Consider the following 26,239-nt stretch of genomic DNA (forward strand, 5'->3'; position numbering starts at 1 on the left):
CAAAATGAAAACGTCCAAAAAACAATGCCCACCGGGCTTGACGGGGATTAAGTCTTTTCGCTGTCTGGATGTAAGACAAGTTCTTGTGGTCAGTCCTAACCACAAATGGAATCTCTGCCCCCTCTAACCAGTGTCGCCACTCCTCCAATGCTAGCTTAACTGCTAGCAGTTCACAGTTCCCTAAGTCATAGTTCCTCTCAGCGGGAGACCGCTTTTTGGAGAAGAAAGCACACGGGTGAACCTTGTTGTCAGAAACTGCCTGCTGGGACAGAACCGCCCCCACTCCCAGATCCGAGGCATCCACCTCCACAATGAACTGACAAGCAGAATCGGGCTGAACCAACAAAGGAGCAGACGAGATCCACCTTAACATGTCCACTCTCCACGATGTACCCTTAAAATGTCACAGAAGAGACGTGGAATTCGCATTTATCCGCTTTGACGAACAAGCGATTCTCCTGTAGGCGCTGGAGAACCTGGCGGACGTGAACCATGTGTTCAGACTCAGTCTTTAGAAAAAATCAAAATGTCATCCAGGTACACGAAGACTGATGGATTCAGCATATCACGGAGAATGTTGTTAACTAAAGCCTGAAAATCAGCTGGGGCATGAGTTAAACAAAATGGCATAACTAGGTACTCAAAGTGTCCGAGTGGAGTGTTGAAGGCGGTCTTACATTCGTCCCCCTCCTTTACCCTCACAAGATGATATGCGTTCCTTAATCAAAGGAAGGGGGTACTTGTTCTTGATCGTAATGTTGTTAAGACCGCGGTAATCAATACAGGGACGTAGTGACTTGTCCTTCTTGGCCACGAAGAAAAACCCTGCTCCCAGAGGGGGAGAAGAAGGACGAATGATCCCTGACTTAAGTGAGTCGTTAATGTATGACTCCATACCCTCACGTTCGGGCCCTGACAGGTTATAGAGACGACTAGTAGGAAAAGTAGACCTGGGCAGCAACTCAATGGGGCAGTCATAAGGACGGTGAGGTGGTAGGGATAACGCCTTAGCCTTGCTAAATACCTCGGCGAGATCATGGTAAACTGGTGGCACGTAAGACAAATCTGGAGGTTCTGGCAACGAGGGTCTGGGGTCACTGGAGCATCTAGGAGGAGCAGAACGAAGGCAGGAGGAATGGCAATTGCTGCTCCAACTCACAACCCTGCCAGTTACCCAGACAATAATCGTGGTGTGAGTGATAAGCCAGGGAAGACCAAGAACCACGGGAGCATTAGTGGACAGCATAATGTGAAAGAATGGTTACCAGCAAGGGACATGGTTAAAGGTAAAGTCTCCGCGGAGATCGGTGCAAGTTCCCCACCACTGAGGCCATTAGTTGAATAGTTGGGTACAGACTGGTTTCCACCAACTCCGCGACGATAATGTTGGTGTCTGCCCCTGAGTCAATTAGAGCTTGGAGGGAGAAATCTCTACCCTCACAGCTCAACACGATGTCTAAATTAACGCGCTTACGAGGAATAGCAGGATCAACAGACGACTCATCAGCACCCCGTCTGCGACTGGTGAATCTGATCGTATAAACGGAACAGACAGTTTGCCAACTGGTGACTGGGAGCTCCACAGTAAATACAAAGTCTACCCCGAAAACGCCGTTGACGTTCGGCAGGAGTCAAACGGCTGCGACCTAACTGCATGGGTTCCTCCTGGACTGGGTAACACAAGGAGCGGAATCAGGGGAAACAGCGAGTGGGCCTGGCGTTACGAAGGGTGATGACCGCCTCTCACGGCGCCTTTCACGTAGACGGTTATCTATTTTTATGGCGAGGCCAATAAGCTCCTGAAAGTTAGTGGTCTCAGATCTACCCACTAAGCAGTCCTTAACCTCCTCGTTTAACTCCTTACAAAATATGCTCTGGAGAGCCCTATCATCCCAGCCTAATTCAGCTGCTAAAGTACGAAACTCCACTGAGTAATCCGCGGCACAGGCGGAGCCCTGACGCAGGTCAAGCAACCGATTTCTGGTGTCACAATTCGAAACTGGATGGTCAAACACAGACAGAATCTTGTCAGAGAACTGTTGGAACGTAGCATGTTGTGTGAGAGGATTGTTCCAAAAAGCAGCTCCCCAGACTCGGGCCCTACCGGTTTGTAAACCTAGCATGTAAGCTATCTTGGAGCTATCACTAGCGTAGGTGAGAGGCTGTTGGCCGAACACAAGAGAGCACTGAAATAGGAAAACCGGAATGAACAAGAAACGGGAGCCAGCCATTTACAGCTTGAATAAACATAAACTAGTTCAGTTTAATAGTAGATGCATATTGCGGATGTAATATCTGGTTAGCTTATACAGTTTATTTGCACATCATTTTGTGATATTCAACTGTCATAAACATACATATAAATACACTTTATACTACAATTTAGAGTCTGAATGCACAACAGTAAACACAGATTCAGTCGAGCTCCTCGTCTTGAGGGACAAACTCGATATCGTCCCAGGGGGAATGCTGTGGGTGTGCCGGAGGGAGGGAGGGTTGGGAAGTCAGCCTCCATCCACAGGCTAGCAGGCTCGGTGTGAGCTGTTTGGTCCATGTCAGGAATGAAGAGTTGAGCTTGATGGTGGAGCATTGGGAGAGGCAACCGGGAGCATAAAAGGCAGAAAAAGGGGTCACATAGGCACAACTCTGCATGCTCCTTTCCTAAGAATAGGACATGCATCCTCCCGCACTGGGAGCAATAAGTCTTCTTAGCCTTCGACATACTTTTTCAGCGGTGGGCTATAAGCTAGGTTAGTTGGTGGAGTGGCTAAGGCGCTAGATAACTCTGACCAACTTTACGGTAGCTGAAAAGACACGTCGTTGCTCTGAATCCGTACAGGAGCTGTTCCATCAGAAATGAGGAATTATTCTTTGCAAATTAACCGATGGGTTAAAAGGTGGTTTGACAAGATGTCTGCAGCGGGCTGGATTAAGCTTGAATGAAGATGGCAGGTGCCAGGGGTCTGTTATAGCCACGGGCATAGGCGCATCATCACCTGCCATCCGGGCCAAGACGTGACTTGGGTGGTGTTAAGTTTTATAAATAAAATTTCTCCAGCAGCGCTGCTGATGACATCTTGGTAGCATGAGTAAGAACTTGAGTTTGAAGTGAAGTAAAACCTGGGTTGGAGCACAACCCTAACGTTAAACTATAATGTAGAGTCTGAATGCACAACAGTAAACACATCTTTTTCTAAACAGATTTCCTTCAGGTGATGGTGGCAGGCTGATGCAGTACTTGGTGAGGAGGATCAGCTCTTCTTAGACAAGATGCAAGACAGATGCATTATGTTGCACATTTCTCATTCTCTGTCCTTAAAGTTATTGTAATTGAAAAATGTAATAAATGATGATACTAGTTTTCAGTTTTCTTACTATGATTTAACAGTACTTAGTCTATTCTTCATGAACTACAGAATACTCTTGCTTGCTCTAAGTTTACCATTGTAACTGTTTACAAATTGTGGCAAAAACCTCTATCAATTTTTTCTTGTCCAATTATTGCTAATGTTAAAATTCATACCAGATCTGCACCACAAAAAACATCAACAAACTTATGGCAAGAGATTCTTAAGAACTTTTATTGTACATTAAAATAATTTCAGCATTTATATTATCCATGGAAACCCTGTAAAGATAATACTTAAATGTGTACAGAAGAATGTAGTAAATAAGAATTAATTTAGTGCAAAAATTACATTCAACTGTATCTATGTAAAAATGGATGGATCATATTGTAGGGTGTAGACGAAAAGCCTTAGTTGTGAAAAATATGATAAAATGTCTACTGCACTGTTTTACATTAAATATCAATAGAAAAGTAACTTATTACTCACATAATCTGGGTGCACATGCCATGGTGACTGTCAAGCTGTTTTTGTTCCTGAAATAGAAAAGATTAATATCAATGGCTTCTTAGTTAGCTATTTTAATGTCATTAACAATGCAGTTGAAAGGACTTGTAAAAAAGTGTACAAACATTAATTCTTAACACACTGACATAATGCTGAGCTGTACTTAGACAGTATTCTGTGGTGTAAACTAGTTAAAATCAGCTAATTTCCATCTGCTGATATCCTGAGTCTTGAACAAACACCTCGCCATTATCAAACCGTAGGTAATTATACCTATTCACGTGATCTACCGTCAAGTAACAACAGTGACTACAGTGTAACTTCAGCTACAATAACAATACAAGGTTAACCATTATTTTTCCTTTCAATGTAGTACAAATACAGTAATGAAGGTTAAGCTAGCTATACAGCTTACCTCCGATTATCCAAGCCAATGTTGTTAGCAGCAGCAGCAGCTCAGACACTTCAGGTTGCCGATAGAAGTGTGCAGGCACATGGACCCCTCATGCAAAACTTAAAGATGGCAGCGCCCCATGGACATAGAAAAAAGAAAATGGCAGCGCCCAGGTAGGTTTCTTTTTGGAGGTTTGCAAACATATGAGTGACGTCACAGTAGCGGCGTCCATTCATTATACAGTCTATGGTCATGTACCAGCTCCTCAGTGGTCCTGAAAAGTTGCTCTGTGGCTCTGGCTTTAGTATTTCCTCCTCTTTACGGTCGATTTTCCAGCACCATAAATGTCAGAGATCATAATCTTTTGTGTATATAATGCGCTATATCAGATATATTATGAAATATTGCAGGGCTCAAGACTAACTTTTTTCACTATAAGCACTGTGGCCACCAACTGAAAATGTTAGGGGCGCAACCAGAAATTTTAGGAGCACACACCGTAAATCAGTAGCAGATGCAGAAATAACAATGTGCTGTTTCAAATTCAGTGTCACATTTGTATTGTGCTCTTATGAAGAAGCAACATAGAAGGTATACCGACAGCACACCGGAGTCCACGAGATGCGACAATATCTTAAGACTATTAAAAGAGCCCTCGCCTTTTAAAAGAGCCCCGCCGCGCGACAACATACGGCACTGCTCCACATAGCAACACGAGTACAGTCAAAGGCACCGATTACAGTTGAGAAACATGACACGGCTGCAACTGGGGCTGTTTTATTATCCTGTTCTCAGAGATCCACATGAACCATGAGCACAGTACACGGCAGTCGGAAGCGGCTCATAGCCCACTCGGTCTAGTATCTCAATGGTCAATAAATCAGCTAATGTGCGTCTTTACGCATTGTTATATTTGATTTGTTTGATCCAAAAAGCTACATGTTCTGGGGAATAATCTAATTTTAAAAACAAACGCACTGAAAACAAAAAATAAAAATAAATAAAGCCATAAAAATAAAGACTGTATTAAACCCAGAGATATAACATATTAAAACTGCGAACAGCATCAGTGTGTAAACATTATTTGTCCTGTTCGACGTATTATTTATGAGAATAAACTGCATTACATGCGAGTATTGTTTAATAATTACAGAATATATTTATGAGGGGTTTTATTTTAAAGATATCTTCATTTGAATATACGATACTACTTATTCCTGTTTTTTGCACTGCAGAGAACCGATTAAACAACGGTTTGTGTATTATTTCATTTATTTTTACACAATGTCCTCAGTTTCACGCTGTTACTCTCGTTTTATCCTACTGCCGTCGGTGTCGCAGTTTTTCATTACTCCCGTGTTTGCGTACGCCTGGGTCAGAGTGTGCTTGTCCCGTCAAGTTTGCTTTTATAAATCCCAAAGTTTGCTTATAAAGTGGCACGCGCCCCCTTCTGTGCTGAACGCCACCGTTATAAATGAGGCTCCAGGTTCTGGATCAATCAAGATGATTTAACTGTTACTTTTCGTACTGTTACCATTCTTCAAACAGTTAGGACAATCTGCTAACAGTGATAAACGGGAAAAGATGTTTTAAAAATGACTAAAACAAACACACGCTCCACAGATCATTCAACTGGCCCAAACAATAGAACAGATCACAGAGGAGGTGGTCAGGACCAGTTCTCTTACTGCCCTTTGTGCCAGAGACCAGCTGGTCCTGACCACATGGATCTTCATAATCAATAACATGTTATCATAATATATCTGATATAGCGCATTATACAGACTAAAGATTATGATCAGGGCTGCCAAAATGATCGGAAAGAGGAGGAAATACTAAAGCCACTTCACAGACCACAGGGCAGACCACAGAGGTGCTGGTCACAGAATCCGCTACAACCCTGTCGGATTTTGTCTTCTGGATAGTGAAGCGTTTTTCTTATTATTAAAATAAGTGCAGCTGGGCAAGCACACAAGAACACAGCAACAATTGTTGGAGACCCTTTAAATAATTAAGCATTCAAAGCATTTTATTTTGGTAGTTTCATAAAAGTCAAAAGAGCACTGGTTTTGCAGCACAATTAAAGTCCTGTGGTAGAAAAGAGAAAAAAATAAAATCACACACAAATAACTATCAAGCTTACTATAAAATATTGCTTCTAAAATATTGCTTCTATCCATCCTAAACTCCTTAGCTTGCGGATAAAAGCAGTGGGTGAGGTGGTTATAGTGGTTAGTCCTACAGGTTACAGGTTGTATCCCTGACATATGTTCAGAGAGTCTCTGAGCATCAGGTCACGCAGGCGCCATAGTGCATCCGCCATGGTGGTGTGGGCTCCTTTGCTCTTCAGCCAGTGAGCTGGCAGCCGGCTCTCCTGTTCTTTGGTCAGGTAAGCATCACGCCTTTGAGCTGTGATGGAAAGACATGGTTTTTGATTAAAGTACTAATTTAACAGGAAAATGATGTTTACTTATATCAGCAGAACAGACAATACAATGATGTTTCACTCTTTTTTCAGGCACACACAAACTGCTGCTCAAGCTGAATATGCTTAATAAGAAATATAAATAATGCATTACTTTCCTATTTGACTTTTTAAATATATTTATATTTCAACAAACCTGCATCTATCATGTACTGTGGATTTACATGTAATTCCAGTCACATTTCCAGTAACAATAAACCTTTTAACATCAAAATACCCTAGATTTAAAATACAGGCATTGATATGGTGAATTTAGCATCTTAAAGTAAAATCTTGAAATAAAAATGTAGTAAGATAAGTTATTAGAAAAAAATGACGCTCTCAAATCAAAGTTTCAGTACTGACAATATAGTGTCCACACACACACCAAATTAAGGAACACCACCTTTGAGCGTTTGGTCCCACTTGCTGACAGTGTTAGACTCTGAATTCAAGCCCTCAATGTACTTCAGGTAGGCCTCTGAGTGGAGCACCCTCTGGGTCTTTGGTGGTGGAGCCACAAACATGGGAGTGGTGGGCTGCAGGTGGGAGGGCTGGCCTTGTCCTGGATATGGTGGAGGAGCATGGGGTCCTGGGCTGTACATCCCAGGCTAAAAATCGATCAAAAACAAAATACGTTTTAGCACATGGACAATATGTGGAAAACTGAATTGAAATAGAAACATGTGTGTTATGTATAATAACATACCACACGGTTTTATTTTATAATTTAGACATTTTTAAATCCATGAAACATCCTTTCTGGACTGTGGCTCACCTGTTGCATATAGTTTCCTGATGCAGGGCTTCCTGCCATACCATTCATACCAGCACCCATCATACCTGTTAAATGACAATATTTAGTTTCTGTGCATTTAGTAATGTCTTAAACTGGTTCATGTTAAGACCTACTGCAATGTTTTACAACGACTTGTGAAAAAGTTAGTTTTTGAATATCACTGAAATGTTATTGGTTTTGTTTGTTTTCACATGCATAATATCTGTAAATGTGTATATGGATTCTAAAATATCTTAGGTATGGCATTTGAGTACACTTTGAGAGAGGTTGTTGGAGACCAGAGTTTTGACTACTTCTGAGTAGATCAGGCTGTGCGGCCTGTGGACCAGGTAAACCCCTCCAGCAGGAGAGACACGACTGGATGTGACTGAGCAGGTGTGGCTAGGACAGTGGCCCTTACCCTGATGAGGCATGCCAGGATACCCAGGCATACCTTGCGGGAGATGGTGAAGAGGCAGGAAGGGCCCCCCTGCAGGGTGAGAAGGCATTGGGGCCACACTCAACAAGCCCTCATGGGGGCCCTGCATGGGAATGTAAGGTGGGCCGTAAGTTCCCATCATGCCTTGGGGAAGAGGGCAAGGAGAGGACAACAACATATCCATGCATAAGTGACATGCAGCTGACTCTATAATAACATGCACTACTACTGCACACAGTGGCCCCTTTCACACATGCACCTTTTCAATTTTCTATGTTTGCTCAGGACCAGATATACATTGACAGATGTGTCACTACAACTCTAATGGAAACCAAACTAGCAAATTCCCCTGTGTAAAGCTTGCAAGATGTCTCAATTTTCTTACTTAATTCTGGTTTTACGCAGCCATAAAGGTAATCGTATGCTTGATTAAAATGTGATATGACTGTTGATATTATTTAAATCCATCATCTGGGTAAACTCTGAAAATTTAAAACCATCTTCTGGGATATACTTCTTTGCAACTCTCTTTTGTGGTCCAGCTGTGCCAACGACTTTAAAGCTGACACATGACGTATTAAGAGACCAAGGTGTGGATAATGAAAGCCTCACCGAATAACCGGACCTGATAATGTTAAAGGTTCTGTGTAGGAAAGGGGCAGACAACACAAATGGGCCTGAGAATGTTAGCAGGCAAAACAAGTATGGTAGTTAAATTAAAATATAAAGTTCTTCATGGTTAAAAATGAATCATGCAGTCAATGTCATGCACTTTCAGATATAAGGCTATTGATAATAAAAAAAAAGCAAAATAATAAGAGAAGAGAGAATAAGAGAAAAAAACTGTTGCTTTAAGAATGTAGTTTCGAGTTAAATACATTTCAAAAGGTTAGAAAATTAAGATGATTACGGTTATTACAGTCCAGCCTCATTTCCCTGATGCCTGCCTTTGTTGTCAAACACTCTTGCTGTCTCTGAGAGGGGTTACCTGACACAGGTGTCATTGTCTGGTTTATCATTCCCATACTGTTAGGCGAAGGCATCACCCCCATCAGTGTCCCTAGGGGGGTACCTGCTCTAGCAGATGCTTGCTTCTGGGGTGGCCTGTCACGCTCTTGCTGATCCACTATTTTGGCTGCACGTTCTGAAAAAAACAATAATTCCTGTCTTGACTTCAGTTCACATCAAAAGAACTTTCACAGACAAATTGCTTCTTCTCACCTTCATACTCCGCTTTCTTGGTAGCCTCGAGGTTCCTCCACTCGGTGCCCACGAGTCGACTCAGCTCCCCGAAGGAAAAGTCTGGGTGTCGAGCTTTGATGACTGCACGCATTTCACTGCTGAACAAGATATAGCCACTCATGTTGATCTTCCTCTTGGCTCCTTCCTTCTTAGATAAGCCCTTCACCTTAGGAGTGGACTTCATGAAAAACAAAGATACAAGTAAAAAAAAAGGTTGTCTTATTTTTACTATTAGTAGCAGGGTTGTTAAGATCTTTGGAGGTGAATGGATACCTGAGAAGGAGTGTATGGCATGGTGTCCATATCGCTTGCAAGAGGGGTTTGCATCTGAGGCATAGAAGGCGTCTGTGGCGCCTCTTCATCGTCATCCATATCTTCCATATCATCATCTGCATCCTCTATATCTGCCAATTTGACCTCAAGCTCGTTGATTTTCTTGTCCAAAAAGGGTGAGGCTTCCTTCTGTGGCACCATCAATTTCCTACGAAAGATTACCGGCACAAGAGAAAAAAAAATTCAGACTGGGAGAGAAACGGCTTTGAATCAGAAACAGTGCTCTGCTCGACTGACCAACCTGAAATAGTAGATCTCATCCTCCATCACTTTGGAAGAGTATGAGAAGCGTTTTAGACCCTTGAACTTTTTCATCTGCTTCTCTGTGTCAATGTAGCGGCTCTCGCATAGCAGGACATCATCTTCTGAAACCTCAGTAGGTCTGCATGACAGGTAGTCCTTAAAGGAGGACACCATGCATTTTCCTGGAGAGCAGATAGGAAGGATACAACTTGTTTGTTAATAATATTGTTGATGAATAACCTAGTTCTTCCCAGAATTCCCATTAGTACTCACACAGGCACAGAGCCTCATAAGTTAGAAAAATGTAGCTGAAATATCAAAAAAGGAATGTAGCTGAAAGGAATAGTTTGACATTTTGGGGAAATGTGCTTATTCTGTAGCCTTACATTCAACAGACAGATATGCGAGTGACATGTATATATGTTCTTATAAAATGGGTAGCTCAAATCTCAAATCTGTTTTGTAGCCGTGGTATCGTATAACCTCAAATGGCTGTGGCGTCTAATTCCTTTGCACAATTCAGTATCACCCCGTGTCTGAGAAAAAAAACCATTACCTTGTCGTCAGACACTTTCCGTTAATCTATTCTCTCTTCAAAGCCACCAGACTGTTTTGACAAAAATAGTAATGTTACCTCGCAGAACACAGGAGATGCGCGTCTGCCACAACCTCGTTTGTGTTATTGTGTGACTTTGGTGAATGCTACCTGCTAGTGTAGGTTACGTTTCATAGAAACCACCAAGTTTGTGTAGGCTGCCTCCGCTTTGTGTCAGACCAAAAGCCCCATAGCTGTGATACAATCATAACATACCACAGCTTGTTGGGAGCTATGTTGTAATCATCTAACTTACTGCCATGTCAACTTTTTTCCCCCACTATACTGAATTATTCCTTTAAGTGCATTACATGAAGGATGTGCCATCTCACTGTGATGTGTAATTAAGTGTTATCAAGCAATACCTAAGACACAGGTAATAGGCAAGGTCTCCTCCAGATGGCTCAGAAACACTTCTCTCTTGTAGAACATCTTTGTAGGTTCGTGCTCCGTTTCCTCGGGATGAATGAAGATGGGCCCAAAGAAGAAAGTAGTTCCATTCTGCACCCACAGCTTCTCTATCCTGCAGTGCAATCAAGGGAGCCATGTTACCAATTGTTAATAATGACTATATAGCACCAAGATCACATCAGACCCAGTTTCAATGAGAGGCCTTCTTACACCAGAGAGGCAAAATATTTCACCCACCTTGCAACCCGGGGCTTTGACAGGCCATGAGACTGGATGTAAACACAGTCTCCCACTTTAAACCACGTGTTGTTGTGGCGTAACTGTTCATAGTACTGACAGTCGGGCTCTGCTCCACTCATCTCCATAGGGACATCCTCTCTATCCTAAACAAATAAACAAGAACAGACAGATGACTCAGCGGTTTGTTTATATTGTGTCAGACAAACTCTCATACTAGTGTTCTTGCTTGGCGACATTATACAGGTTTTTTGTGTTCTTTTTCATTGAGATCTGGACTCCAGCCACGTCCTGATTCTGGAGGCCTTTTGGGATTAGGTCAAAGGTAGCTCAACACTGAAGTCTAGCATCACATCATTATGTGTACCAATAATCTGTCATTTTTGTTTGCTTCTAGAATGAACCAGGAACTCTAAGGGTGTATAAGACCAAATTCCTCATCAAGGGACATAAAGTAATCTATTTTATCTTTAGGTATTTTTGCCACCTCACCTTGTCCACAAAACTGCCACTGCCTGCATACGAGATTGTCAGTTTGTCCTGGTCAGGCTTCGCAAACATGGAAGCAACACGGACGACAGGCAACGGCACTTCCCGAGGGACCAATTTCACAGAGCTCACGGGCATGGCCCATATCTTGATCTTCTTGAACGACTTGTTCCTGGCAGCATAGCGAGATTCGCAGATGTACACATCCTCGTCTCTATAGCCCTCAGGTTGCATTTTGAAATAATCCTACAGATGCCAGAGAAAAATACATTATTTGGTGATACATATGTATAAATATGTGATTTGGTTTCTGTAAAGGGTCTTACCTTCACAAACAGGACCACACATTTGCCCAGAACTTTACTGATAGACACTTTGTTATAGTAGTCGCTCTTGAAGACCTCCTTTTCCAGAAACTTGCGTGTTGCCAGGTGGAAGGTTTCACGTGGTCTGTAGAACCAGCAGCCATAGAGCCACTTCTCACCTATACACATGTCATCAACAAATAATCAATACAAGTTGAAATTTGCAAAAAACACAGATTAGTTAGTTCAAATAAAAATACATCTAAATGTTGTTTAAGGTTCCTATTGATTTTTCCTGATGAGTGTAATAAAAAGGTACAGTTGATATGCTTGCATACTAATGTAAGCATTGCGAACAATTGATAAATGTTTTCTTTAAGTTGCCAAACAATTGATGAGTTACCTGCTTCATCCGCCCACAAGCGTTCAATACAGACGATGTGTGGCTTCAGATTTGGCTCTGATGGCTCCACATAGACAAATTCCCCCACATGGTAGGTACTGTTTTCAAAGCTGCAGTCCTGACTGTACACACGCTCAGATTCAGACTCTGACTGCCATGTCTCTCCTGGTAGGTCTTCAGCTTTGTTACCCTCTTGAGATGAGAAGTATAAAATTATTTCACATCAACATTTTAAACTATTCATCAAACCAGTTTATTATGCTATAGGATGCACACACACCTTTGTTTTCCTCTTCCTCTGCCTTTAGTTTGTCCTCCTCAATCTCTTTGGGAATTTTCTCCCTCTTTTCCTGCTCCACATCGTTGTGCAGGTGTTTTGACGTGTAGTTGAGGGCAGATGACAGCAGAATCTCTCCATTCTTGCATAGCTCATCCCTGATCTTAATAAAAAACTGCTGTAATTCCACTGCATCCTCAAATATCTCAGAGTCAGTCCTGCAAATGCAAAATAAAATGTTAACACAAGAATTCCTTTAGTGCAAAATCTTTAAGTTACCTCAAATTAGACAATCGTGTATAATTTTTAAATAAACATTTACACTAAATTATTAATACAATGCTAAGTCAGAAGAAGTTATTAGTAACCATATCACACTGCACATACAGGGCAAAAGTACAGTATATTCAGGTGGAGCTGTCAGTAGATGGTGCATGGTTATTGATGTGCTGTACTAGTTTATTTTCTACTGACTAGGGCTGCAGCTATCGAATCTTTTTGTAATCGAGTATTCCACCGATAATTGTGACTTCAAAATTTATATATAACTTTATGTTTAAAATATTATAATTTGCGTTATTTTGCAAAAAAAATATATTATGTCTGGGGTAGGCATATTTGGTGTGGTAATCTAACAGGGGTGGGTGTTTGTGTGTTTGTGTGTGCACAAGTGCGTGAGGGGGAGAGAGAGAGACGAGATGTGAGCGCTTTGAAGGCAATGCTCGCAATTTTTACCATTTAATATTTAAACAGTTCAAAGAGGTGCATAAAATTCTACCTGACGCACATGTTTACTCAAACAGGTTTCAAAGATATATTCATTTAGAAAATTAACGATAAATATTATCAGGAAGAACCACTCGCTCTCTTCCTGTTTACCGAAACAATAAGTAACAAACAAAACGCCTCTGACACATTTACTCAAACAAAACTATAAAGACTGATCAGGTAGGTGACGTTATGTTTATTGTTCATGAAAAACTAAACTTAGAGGCATTCACAAGGACAGCTAAAGTTAACCATTCTCGGCAATTGCCCTCCTTAAACCCGAACAGCAGCGCTCGGTGGCGTTAACAACGGGCTGCTTTGGGCTCAGACGCTGAAACATCGATGTGGTGCTGTTGTGGTGTAACAGTTCTAGTTTGCAGTGGACACATTGCACATTTCTGGCTTCTTTTATAAGTGTGAAATGATCCTCTGCCTTTTCCAGATGTAGTGGTGTGTATCCGCAAAAATGGGCCGTGCGGACAATGATCCCTGCGCTGACCAGGCCGCATAACACGCGACATAGGAATTAAACAAATCAGAGAGTAACTCCAGTTACTTGATTAATTGTTTCAGCCCTACTACTGACGAAAACTTTGTAATAAGGACTGTAAGAGTCCTGTAAGACCAGAAATATAAAGGACTACTTCCATTGTAATGTGGAAGTCAGTGGACTTTTGTAAATGGAGAAAATTAAAAAACATATATGAGACTTTAAAAGACCTATTTCACTATTTGAGGTTTACAAACGCTACAGATATAGCCTCAGACAGCCACATGAAAGCCTTTTTAAAGTAAGTTGATATACCTGTGTAGCCTCCTGGCCTTTTCCAGCACTTCGAACATGTGTTCCTGGAAAACGTCTAGTCTCTTGTAGCGCCCACGGTCCACATTCACCCTGATTACATCAAAGTTAAGCGGTGGTTTCTCAGGGGCAGCTGGATCCACAGCAGGGATCTCAGCCAGCGAGTCGCTGTAGCATCGGCCCTCTTCATCCTGATGGCCCAGCACGGACACAAACAGGTTTCTGATCAGCTCTCGTACCAGAGTACCCACAGCAGGGGCCCCTGAGTCCTCGACTCCCTCCTGCTGCTTGCGGGTCTCCAGCAGCACCCGGTGCAACACTAGAGCATCCCGATAGATCAGAGACTCTGGCTCATTGTAAATGCAGGCATTGTTGAACATGAGAGCAAAGTCCTCCATCAAAGCGTCAACGTCTTGGTAACGGCCACCGGCCATATGGCTTCGCAGACGTTCCATATCAATAGGTCTCTTGATGGTAGCATAGTAGTCAGGCAACTCGGCGCGAGATGGCAGACGGAGAAAAATTGTGCTTAGACGCCGGCCTCGGCGGTCAGTGAAGTTTCGCACAGCATCATAGAGCTCATTTAACCTCTGCTGGAGAGGAGTGAGGTATTTGGACTTCTTTGGAGAAATGCCACTCTTTCCTAGATAAAACATTTAAAAAAACACTTAAGATTAGACCGACTCGTAAAGGTAAATTATTACCTAAAAGCAGTGGAACCAACAGCAACATGAGGACACATTAGATGCAGAGCTCCAAAGAACTAATAGTCGTTCGGGTAGCCATTATTTTCAAAGCAACAATCTTGTGCTGGGTGGATGGCAAAATGGGAAAGGAGAATTAACACTGATTTGTTTCAAGGCACTCAAGTTATTTCTTTATGTTATAATAAAAAAATTATATACCTGACCCAAAGGTTAAAATATTCTCTAAAATTGTGATACATTTTAGGAAAAAAATGTCAGCAATAACCATCAAGTATATCCATTTTTTTAGTAAATGGGCTAAAACATGCAAGTACACTGATATGATAAAACTTACTAAGTTTCAGTTTAGGAGATCCCACATCATCTTCTTCAGGCAGAGGTCCCAACTCCTTACGCTTGTCCTTCAGTATCTTCTCCAGAATATCAGCATCATTATACACCTACATTAACCCCCCACAAAAAAAGACATTGTTAATATCAGAAAAATAAAACTCATGCCAACATTGTTTAGCATTCAGAAATAGCAGAGATTATAATACTGGCATATTTTATACTATATGTATGCAGTGTCTACCTGAGATCCCTCCTCATTGTAATGCCGGGCATTTCTGAACATCAACCTCATGTCTTCCATCAGAGATTCCTCTGTCGCATAGCGCTCAATGCGGATGTTGTGCTCAATGGTCTTCAGGTCCATCGGTTCAAGGATCACTTTATAGTAGTCAGGGTAGTCCTTCTTGGATGGTTTAACCATAAACAGATCGCAAAGACGCCTATTGGTGCCCGCCTCCCGAGCGTCAATCACTGCCCCGTATAAGATTTTCATTCGGTTCTTTTTGACATTTTTCTTGTGGCTAAAGAAAAATCAGAGAAGAATATGAATGAGCTTGGATGGCAGCACAGACACAACAAGGGAGGGATGCATTTAGTTATGTTATTCACAAGCAAACTAAAAAAATCTTAATTTACAAGAGAAAGGGCAACGGATCTACAATTTGAGACAAAAACCTACTTACCTCTTCTTCTTGATGCTCCCTGTATCAGATGACAGAATGCTGTCTCCATCCTCATCGTCCCTCCTCAGAAGTTCCCTCTTTTTGGCCTATACCATTATACGGATAAACAGACAAGCGGATAACTCAGTAGACAATAACACTCACTGAACTATTTCTGGAAGATGCTTCACTGTCTGTTTCAAATTAAGACTAGTTTCTTTGATTCTTGACTTAACTAGAATGAAAACATCTTGCAGCATAACCTGGCATAAAAAAACAGGAGAAGTCTTTACCTGCAAGATCTGCTGAAGCCTAAAGGCCCGTTTGTAAATGCTTGAGTTAGGCATGTTGTAGCGCTTTGCATTCTCAAACATCAGAGTGAGGTCAGCCTCCATCTGCTCCACATTTTCATACTCTCCGTTCTTCATTTTTGCCCTTAAAAATAAACAAAATGGTTATCAGGGACTCAAATTTGTCTTTGATACAGTTCCTTGCTGGAAAAAAACTGCATCTACCACACTCACGTTTTTACAATCTGTCATTCGACCTCTCTACATGATATCTACTGAATGAGAATTCCTTACCGGATCTGCTGCAGAGCGACGGGTTGTTTGATCTGCTGAAAGTAGTCAGGATATTCCCTACGAGACGGCAGCTGCTGGAAAGGTTCAGAGAAGACCTGGCCCTGGTTGTTCCTGGCACCCCTTACAGCCTCATACAGCTGGAAGATGGGGTTGCTCATCTCCATACTAGAGCCCTGACTTTCAGCCTCCGACTCTCCCTCGTCGTAGCAAACAGAGCCTGCAAACATTTGCATGGTGAACTCTTATCTTTTCAACACAAACAAATTTCTCTGCTGCCTATGCGCTGATGCTTACCGGAGAGAACAGGATCGTCCTCACCCTCTGAGCCATAGTGAAGAGCTACGCTGATGCCAGAAAGTCGATCACCCTGGCCAGACCTGCGATTTCTTATTGGCAACATACAGTGAAGACGCAAGAAAAAATGTCTTTTGTCAGGGAACAATTTTCTGATTTGTATTCGATACAAAAAATACACACTAGAAACTATGCAATTGCCATTTAATACCTGATACGAAGACTAGATTTTGTGGGTTCTGCATGTTCAAGTTCAGTCTTCCGCTGGATGAAGACTTTTTTTATGGTGTTAGCATCCTATACAGTGAAAGAAGAGAACAATTGTTACTATTTGGGATGTTCACCTTTAAAAAAAACAAAAAAACAAGAAAAAAGTTTACCTTAAAAACCTGAGATCCTGGTTCATTGTATGTTTTGGCATTCTTGGCCATCAGGTCAATGTCCTTGGCCATCGCATTGACACTTTTATAGTATCCAATCTATGCAAATAACATAAATTAGTGCTGGCTATATATAAAACACCATGAAACATGATAATTCTGAAATCTGTGATTTGAAGATGAATGATGCACAGCAAACAATCAGTCACACCTGTATTCTTTGAGCGATTGTTCTCAGATCTATTGGCTCCTTTATAATGGCATAGTAGTCTGGGTAATGCTAGGAAAGACAGAAAGGTCTGTAAATGTCAAGAATGTGGAATCAGTTTGGCAGCCCCATGTGAGGTCACAAGACTCTTCGATGACATACCATTTTGGAAGGCAATTTCTGGAACAATTCACTGACCAAACGCCCTGAGGGATCAGCGTGAGACACTATAGCCTCCAAGAGTTGCTCAAACACCTCCTTCAAATTACCAGTTGAGGTCTAAAAGATAAATGTGTACTTATTAGTTCCTTAGTCCTTTTTATTTGTTACAACAAACACAAATCCCCATGAACTTAATACTTCTAACATGAAAAAAATGGACAGTATATTTTGCATTTTTTAACAATGTTAGTAGGTTACGATGTGACAGTCATAAAAGCAAGCAAGGCTATTCAACAATGAATCGAATGCAAGGGAAAAAATGTACCTCATCTTCAGCTGACATTCCTGTATTATCCATCATATCATCACCATCTTCATCATCCTCATCTCCATCCCCAGGTCGCACAAAGTCATTCCTGGTTTGCAAATATACCTCCCACAGCTTGCATGCAGCTTGATACTCCTCAGTGTCACTCTGAGTTGGTGAAGATCAAAAGGAATATAGAATTGTGAAAATATTGCTTACCAGATTACTTATCCTATTACACTACATCACAGTGAAAGAAATACTGTACCAGTACTTTTTGTCTCCCTACCTTGTAAAATGATTTGGCATTGTTGAACATGAGCTGGAAATCTGCAGTAAGCTGCTCCAGATCAGTATAATCTTCTGACTTCAGTTTGTACTGAATTTTTGTCATATCAATTGGCTGGGACACCGCTTCATAATAATCAGGCTGATTTCTGAAACACAACAAGAGTATCAGGCATCACTGTAATCTCCTTATGTCTGAGAAGATTGGTATTCACATGAACTACAAGCAATATCTTGGACAGGTACATACACGCCCTGAAACTTATGTTGAAATACCTTCTCTTTGGTACCCTCAGGAAAATCTCACAAAGTTGCCTCCCTTGGTCATCCTTGTGGTCCCTGACAGCATTGAACAGCTCATGGCATACAGCAACCTGGAGGGAACAAATAATCCAAAATCCTACAAGCGTTAACTAATGTAGGGCTGCAGCTATTGAATCTTTTTTGAATATTGAGTATTCTACGGATTACTCCATCGATTAATCGAGTAATCAGATGAAAAAATAAAATAATTAAGTGAAAATTATTATAATTTGTGTTTTTTTGCAAAAATCTGGGGTAGGCCTATTTGGTATGTTAATCTAAAGGGGTTGTGTGTGTTTGTTTTTTGTTTGAGTGTGCATGAGGGAGAGAGACGAGATGTGTGTGTGTTGACGGCAATGCATGCAATTTTTTCCCCATGAATAAATTTACTATTTAAACAATTCAAAGTGGTGCATAAATTCTCCCTGACGCACATGTTTACTCAAACAGGTTTCAAAGATACATAGATAACTTAGAAAATGAATTTAGTGTATTGTCAGGAAGAGTGACTCGCTCTCTTCCTGTTTACCGTAACAACAAGTAACAAACAAAACGCCTCTGACACATTTACTCAAGCAAAACTATAAAGACTGATCAGGTAGGTGATGTTATGTTTAACATTTTCCTTAAACCGAAAAGGCTGCTCGGCGAAGTGCCATTAACAACGAGCTGCTTTCGGTTCAGGCACTGAATCATCGATGTCGTGCTGTTGTGGTGTAACAGTTCTAGTTTGCATTGGACACAGTGCACCTTTCTGGCTTCTTTTTTAAGTGTGAGATGATCCTCTGCCTTTTTCGGATGTAGTGGTTTGCATCTGCAAAAATGGTCTGTGTGGAACAATGACCCCTCCTAAGATAGGAATTAAACGAATCATCGAGGCAGAGATCTTGCCTCGATGCATTTTTGTAATCAAGTAACTCGAGTTACAGCGTCACACTCTTTCAGGAACAATTAAAATTGCTCTGCTCTGTATATCAGGCTATCCTTATCATAGCACATTACATTAACATCACCTGCACATATGCACATTTTATTTTATATATATTTATACTCTATATTTATAATTAGTAAATGCTTCGTCGTATATAGTTGAAATTCCTGTGTGTTTATTGAATTTAGTATATTATTTTTGTGTTTTCTACGTGTATATATATTTGTTTTTCCTGCATCCGCGAAGAACAAAATCACCAGGTCAAATTTGGTGCATAAAGTGATGTTTCAAAAAACATCAAAAGCCTGACGGATGCAAAATAAATGAATTGCAATTACCGTATCTACGGGAGGAACATTGGATATCCTCCTTCTTTTTCTGCCACTTCCAGGGGTCGAGGAGGCATCGTCGAGGTCTCCTCCTCCACTCACACTGCTGGAGGGTGAAGTGGCTCTCCTCCTCTTGGAGCTCGCTGACATCGCTGGCTGCTTTAAAACAGGCTACTCCGCTAGCTACAACAACAAAACATGAGTTTAGCGTTTCTTTGGATGTTGGGCCCGATTAGCATGCGATTGATATGAGTTACAGTGAACATAAGTCGTTTATATCGCTTTTCACAACCAAACTAAAACTGCAACAAACTCAACCGGGTAGCGTTAGCATCGCCTGGATGTATGAAACAAAGCAAACCGATAAGCGCCTCTTAGCATGTTATCTTTACCGCTTTCCTAACAACACAGCCAGGCTAAATATTATAAAGTACACATAAAACACATGCAAGGTAGGATACATAAACAAATACATTGACTTTCAAAATAAAATATTACCCAAAAAACAGCAACGTTTTCCGTAGTTCCCTGAGCAAAAAATGATGTAGCGGCTAGCTGGCTAGTGTTGTTTGAAAACTTCTGCCCGGAAGTGGAGGTTATGTGTAGAGAAGGAAAGCGCCACCTGAGACGACGCTGCCCCCCTCAGTGTAGGGGTGGTAATACACCCAAAGGTGCCATAGACAGTATGCACAATGAATAATATAAATACATCTAATATTAATATTAGTGGACCTGCAAGAGAGAGTGTTCATAATCTAGACCAAAAGATGTTATTGTTTAGAACATTTGGCTACAAAAAAAACCTACTGGAGAAAGTAAAATGATATGAATAACATCTTAGCATTAAACTATAATTAAAGGCCAATTTTCCATACAAAGAGTAGGCTATTATTATTATTATTATTATTATAATATATTAGTATTAAGTTAACTGTTAAAATATATAAAATAAAAGATACAAGGACATAAATGATTCCCATTAAGTTATCTCAAAGTCTTGACTAATATGACTTTATATAAATAAAGCACTTCCAAAAAGGAGTTTCCAAAGTATTAAGCAAAATCAACCCAGTTATCAATGTTTAATAAAATATCTTTAATTTTATGGAATGAGTGTGCGGGCACTACCTCAAACATTTCTAGTTTATGTTCTTCAAACAGAAAGTTTACAAAGTGCTGTACAACCATAAGAACAGATTCTTTAAGAATGATAAATATGTAAGCTATTTATATATATTTACATTATAAATAACTATTTTACTGGAAAACTAAAATATTATGAATAAAATGTTAGCATAAAACCATAATTAAAAGGCAGTTTGTCAAACAAGGTGTTCAAGTTTTAAAAGAGGACAGTGGTCTTCTACTATCAATAAAATCAGTAGTCAAATTAATAAAATGAATATTATCTATTTATCATTGGTAATTTTACATGTGCAAAAAAAAGATGACTGGGCTTGGATAAGTTATTTAAATGTTGGTGCCTGTTTAAAACTTGACAAAGTGTCTGATGATTGCATTTTTATCATTTTTTTATTTTTTGCAAAGTGGTCCAAAAATAATAATCAAACAGCATCGTGTTATATAGAGCATCTGTGCATGGGTTTTTGATAGTGTTTGTATAAATCTGTTGGGTAGTGTCATATAAACATGATTATTTACATCTAACTTAATTAATAAAAAGGTGAGCACAATCAAAATCTAATTCTGATCACCTAATATTGACCGCCTTTGGTTGTCTGCTGAGATGAGGGATGGTTCGATGGTTTGGGGATGGGGTACAGAATGATCGGCTTTATGTTTAGGCCCCAAAGCAATATCAGTCAAAAGCAACTGGACTTGGTTATGTGTCTAGGAGACGTTTCACTTCTCATCCAAGATGCTTCATCAGTTCATGTACGCATCTGACCAGGCTGGGACTGATTTACGCTGTTGCTATGCAAGGAGGAATGCAAAGATCTCTACATTGGAGAAACAAAATAACCAATGCATAAACGCATGGCCCAACACAGGAGAGCTAACTCCTCAGGCCTGGACTCTGCTGTCCACTCCAACGACTGCCGTTAAGACTCAATAGAGCACTAACAAAGTCGAAAACAATTTCCCACCAACGACTGCCACTCCAACTGTTGGCACCTGAAGCCAAAGGGTGTCAGTGACATCATCGGCCTTGTGAGAGGTTAAATGCCTGGATCTCCACACCAGTTAGTTGGACCAGTCCCAGCCTGGTCAGATGCGTACATGATCTGATGAAGCCTCTTGGATAATAAGTGAAACGTCTTCCTAGACAGATAACCAAGTCCAGTTGCTTTTGACTTAGATTTCTTTGGGGATACAGCTTACAGTGTGTTGTAACACAAATAGCTCAGCAATTAACAAAAAGCTAAAAACTGAACTTTTAATTCATATGATTCATATGAGATGGGTTTCTGGCATTGTAGTATTGTGTCGTTTGTCTATACTACTCTGCAACTTTTGACCTGTGACAGCCAACATCCAGTCAGCTTAGACCACGTTGGGGAAAGAGAGTGTGACAGTATCGATGCTGTGAAAGAGTGATTGGGCGTTGCCTCAAGATTTAGTAAATCACATCCTTAATTGTACATTGTAGGCCCATCGGTTTAAACCAGTCTATGTTTAAAAGGCATCCCTCCTTCATTCTGCGGCATATTTTCAATATGAATCTAAAGTCTTGCATTTAAAACAGACCTTGTCAGTGCAGTTTGATGCATTTTTCACAGTGACACGTTAAGCCTGTTTAGCAAAGCCTCTAAAATTGTCTGCATTCCCTTCATAGCTACTACAGCAGGAGCGTTAAGGACTGAGCTGCGAGAAGCTGTCAGAAAAAAAAAATCAAGCAGATGTACAAAAAAGCTGTTTACAAATAACAGACGGTGGCTCGACTTTCACGAGGTGAATCGCACATCACGTTGTTGAGAGAACAGAGTGATTTTATTTTATGCTGCACTACGTCCACAGACGTCTGGTTTTCTTGACGTCAGGAGGAGAAGTCTGAGCGGACCCAGCGCTGCGCACAAGCACAGCAACCACATCGCTCCCAGAGGGAAGGAGAACACACCACAACCACAGATCGCCGTTTAGGTATGTTTTCCTCTCATATATATATATATTTACCGAAATGCCTCATCACCCGGGTATGTTTTTTCCTTCGGCAATAAAACTTGTAAAGCTTTTTTTTTTTTTTTTGGTGCGCCTCCGTGTCGCATGTCTACAGCCTCTTGATTTAACCCAAATACGCTGTCTTATTGCTTTGACATACCCTTGAGCGCTGCACCAACGGTTAGTACACCCACGCCGCCTTTTGTCTTTGTTGCATATACTTGCACGATCAACCTATCGCCACGAAAATTTGACTTATTTTCAGTATTGCAAACGCATCGAACCGGCAAAACGTTTTAATTCCCATCCAACCTCCCGCTTGCCATTCACGCCCTGCAGCCTAAACGCAGAGCAGGTTGTCAAATGTTTCTCAGTGGAATTACAGTTTCCATTTCACCTGAGCTCTTGTCTTTGTAGTTGCTTTTTCTTTATAGCAACCTAACTGTTTAAAGCTTCGGATGTTAAATACAGCACACGTCCCCCAGCTGGTTTTATGCCTCTACTGACCATGCGTTTGCTTTTGCGACAGCGCAGGTCCCTTCCCTGTGACTGTCTCTGCTGCGCTATTTGCCCTACTTTCTCTTATTTGTTGCTATTTTATTGTTGTCCGGCCGGTTGTCAGAAAAGTATGCTGTAGTTGTTGAGGTATTAATTTTTTTCGTCTTGATTTATTTCCTATTGATTGTTTTGTTCTTATTCATTTGTTAAGATTCATAATATTTTGTTCATACAATTTTGTTTTTAAACAAATAAATCAACAAGAGACTGCAGTGCAGTTCAAACATACAGTTCAGAGCTTCATTTTACTTTGATTTGACATTTCAGCTTATTACTCAGTTATCATGCATATACGAATAAACTACTGAGATGTCTTAACCAGAACAATTTGTCAAGAAAATCAGTGGTTTATTTAACTGCTGAAGGTGTTATGCAACAATGGGTCAGAAACTGTGATTGACATTTTAAACTGATACAGAGGCAGAATATATCTTGCACTCTAAATAATCCTAATTAAGCCCTACATTATAGAGTGCAAGAGTGGTGTCATATTCAAGTCTTATCTGTTATTTCCCTGCCTGGTGTGGTGGAATAGAGAGAGCATCAGAAAGTGGTTAAACACACTCTACAACATGACACAAAGGCGTGTTGCCCTTGAGGGAATTTTTGTCTTAAACTTATGGTCCAGTCAGTGTAATCATTGGTTCAATTTAGCACAATCCTCCTGGTCAAAGCTATATTTGTTTACACATACAATGAGTCAAAACATAATTTTCCCTTCAATGTTTTTTCTTTTATTCTGTTATTTTTGCCTTGTAGCTGTAGTGTGGCGAATCCGACCTGCATTGTAGGATGCCTCTTGGAGAGGATGGAGTGGGATGGAAAAAGAAGACATCAGACATCAAAGAACATTATGACTTCAAAGAAGTGCTTGGAACGTAAGTTATGCCTGTAGTTCGGTGGTGTTGTCAGGGCAAAGCTAGATTTCCAATGGGGCAAAGTGGACAACTGCACCAGTGGCCCCAGGTCCTCAAGGGCCCCAAACCCCTCAACTTGTGTCAATAAGGTGCAGTAGACTTTAATGTTTACATAAACATAATATTAGCTGTATTTACCTCCATAGTGTTGGGGTCTCAGCAGTAAATGCCACAAGGCTTTGGAAATTAATTATACATCTGAATACTAAAAAGACTTAAAAATCTGCATAACTAGATAGCAAAATAAGTATGTTTAAGTGTGACTTAGCTAAACTTTAAATGTCGTTAGTCTAGAGGCCCCCGTAGGATCCCCTCTATCATATCTATTATCTGAGATCTTGTCGTACATAGATCATATTGTGTGCTTATTATGTAATATATCTGGAGTGCATACCAACAAACAAACTGTGAAATAAGACAACCCAGTCAGATTTCGGTGCTGCCACCAAGATCAGAAAAACAGGGGATTCAGATTTGGATGCAGCCTCCCCATCCAACTGATCTCCACCCACGGCTTGAGATTTACCTTTGCAAAAATGCATCATATTTTTCTCTTGAGCCAATCGGAGCAGACTTGGCTATTTTTTTTGTACTGGTGACAGCCCCCCCATCTGTCCATGCTGTCAAGACTGCAGTATTTGAGTCTGGACTCTGGAGCCTCTCAAGACACTTGACTAACATTTTGGACGTGCCTGTCACTTCTGTCTATTTTGACTCAGACTTGTCTTGTTCTTGGCCACTGTTGGCTGCTTTCTCAATTATTTCCCACATGCATTAAAGTAGTCAAACATTAATTTATTTCCCTGGTTAATATGACTTTAGGTGATCATGAGATAAAAATGACAGTGCTAGAGCAAGAGCTACACTTGTGTGTTTAACATGCAGATATGCGTGTGCAGGCAGATGTTTGTTACTGAACGTATTTCTTTGGACATTACATCAGAGTATTTCAAATTTAACGGTATTGTATTTAATCAAACCAATATGAGTATGACTTAGACAGCTAACGGCAGATTCACAATGCTGACTTTCTTTTATCTATTAAACACAAATTATCTACATTGTATAGCAGCAATCTCTGATCTAAGCTAATCCTGCCAGGCCAGGGTAAATACTGTATTATGTGCATAATACATAGTTATAGTTATATTTTTCTTATGTCAAGGGCACACTTATGCTCAGGGCCAAAGGAAAGATCACATTACACTGCTGCCTATGATTTGACATACTATATAAAGAAAGATAAAGCCCCTGGACACAATTAGAGAGACCTACAACCAATCAGAGCAACAAAAGAACGTAGCGCTGCTGGACTCTTGCAAATTGGGGTGGTGCCTTTGAAACAGGAAAAAAATGGCCACCCTGTCACAACAGCTAAACAGTACACTAAAATTATTTTCTGAAAAAAATTAAGGAAATAGGAAATACAGTAACATAATCTTGATTTATATTTGATCAGCGATGCCTAGTTTCAAAGTTTGACTGGATTTTCACGAACCTGGTAAGTTGCGCTGGACGGAGAATGCCAGTTCGTTACATAACTACACTCAAGCACAAAGCTCCTCTGTCAGTCACTTTTGTCATTCATCTTCTTAAACCCGCCCCACATGAAGTGAATGGTTGTGATTGGCCCAGCATGTCACAAGTTTCTGTAAATCTGTCTGAACGGGAGAAGGGCCAGACGTATCTGCTAGAGCAAATGAAACATAAGCTCAGCAGAATCAGAATCAAAAATACTTTAATAATCCCAGGGGGAAATTATTCGTCATGGTTTCACACTCACGGCAACCTATATTTCCTGTCCGTAATAGTCTTGAATTCAAAACAGAGATCACATTTACATTTACATTTATCACATTCACATTTAATTTCATACTCTCTCACTGTGTAATAAACCAATAAATGAATCTTCATCCAGCAGGGATATGGCTGCTTTGTAATAGTGAGGGCTGGCACAGACACACAGACTTGTGACTGCACTCTCCAGGGGAACAGGATTGAGCCCAGATGGTCAGCCACCCCCCAAAACAAGTACAAGTGACCTAGCACACATCCACCTGTGATGACACGAGTGTGCCACGTGGAGCGTGGTTGTTTTCTATCTTCATGGAGTCACACCTGC

General features: G+C 40.8%; 2 protein-coding genes across 3 annotated transcripts in view; one reads left to right on the forward strand and one right to left on the reverse strand.

The window, feature by feature from the left end:
• Nucleotides 1–6,290: 6,290 nt before the first annotated feature.
• Nucleotides 6,291–20,087, reverse strand: pbrm1l (polybromo 1, like). Its single transcript, XM_083938977.1, has 30 exons — nt 20,021–20,087; nt 19,532–19,705; nt 18,236–18,333; nt 17,961–18,108; nt 17,690–17,839; nt 17,365–17,481; nt 17,206–17,274; nt 16,995–17,093; nt 16,826–16,911; nt 16,615–16,706; nt 16,321–16,537; nt 16,030–16,171; nt 15,758–15,843; nt 15,316–15,595; nt 15,076–15,181; nt 14,038–14,677; nt 12,468–12,682; nt 12,188–12,379; nt 11,806–11,963; nt 11,483–11,725; nt 10,991–11,136; nt 10,708–10,865; nt 9,746–9,929; nt 9,445–9,652; nt 9,151–9,349; nt 8,918–9,073; nt 7,912–8,073; nt 7,491–7,555; nt 7,119–7,323; nt 6,291–6,657 (listed from the first exon to the last, which is right to left on the reverse strand). Exons 2-30 carry the CDS (start codon nt 19,670–19,672, stop codon nt 6,494–6,496), a joined length of 4,926 nt encoding a protein of 1,641 aa, XP_083795103.1. The 5' UTR covers nt 19,673–19,705; nt 20,021–20,087; the 3' UTR covers nt 6,291–6,493.
• Nucleotides 20,088–23,992: 3,905 nt separating this feature from the next.
• The window catches only part of camk1a (calcium/calmodulin-dependent protein kinase Ia), a gene marked incomplete at both ends in the record, with an annotated part of 13,645 nt that continues 11,398 nt past the window's right edge, over nt 23,993–26,239 (forward strand). For both annotated transcript variants that reach the window (XM_083939514.1, XM_083939513.1), the window contains one exon: nt 23,993–24,078. In XM_083939514.1, the coding sequence (XP_083795640.1) occupies nt 23,993–24,078 (86 nt within the window). The remainder of the gene's footprint in view (nt 24,079–26,239) is intronic.

The sequence above is a fragment of the Echiichthys vipera genome (assembly GCF_963691815.1).
Source record: "Echiichthys vipera genome assembly, chromosome: X".
NCBI lineage: Eukaryota > Metazoa > Chordata > Actinopteri > Perciformes > Trachinidae > Echiichthys > Echiichthys vipera.

Coding starts and splice junctions, on each gene's coding strand:
- pbrm1l (XM_083938977.1), bottom strand. CDS start 19,672: ATGTCAGCGAGCTCCAAGAGGAGGAGAGCCACTTCACCCTCCAGCAGT. Junction 18,109..18,235: donor CTGAGGGTACCAAAGAGAAG/GTATTTCAACAT, acceptor GTTGTGTTTCAG/AAATCAGCCTGATTATTATG. Junction 11,137..11,482: donor GTGGCAGTTTTGTGGACAAG/GTGAGGTGGCAA, acceptor TTATTTGTTTAG/GATAGAGAGGATGTCCCTAT.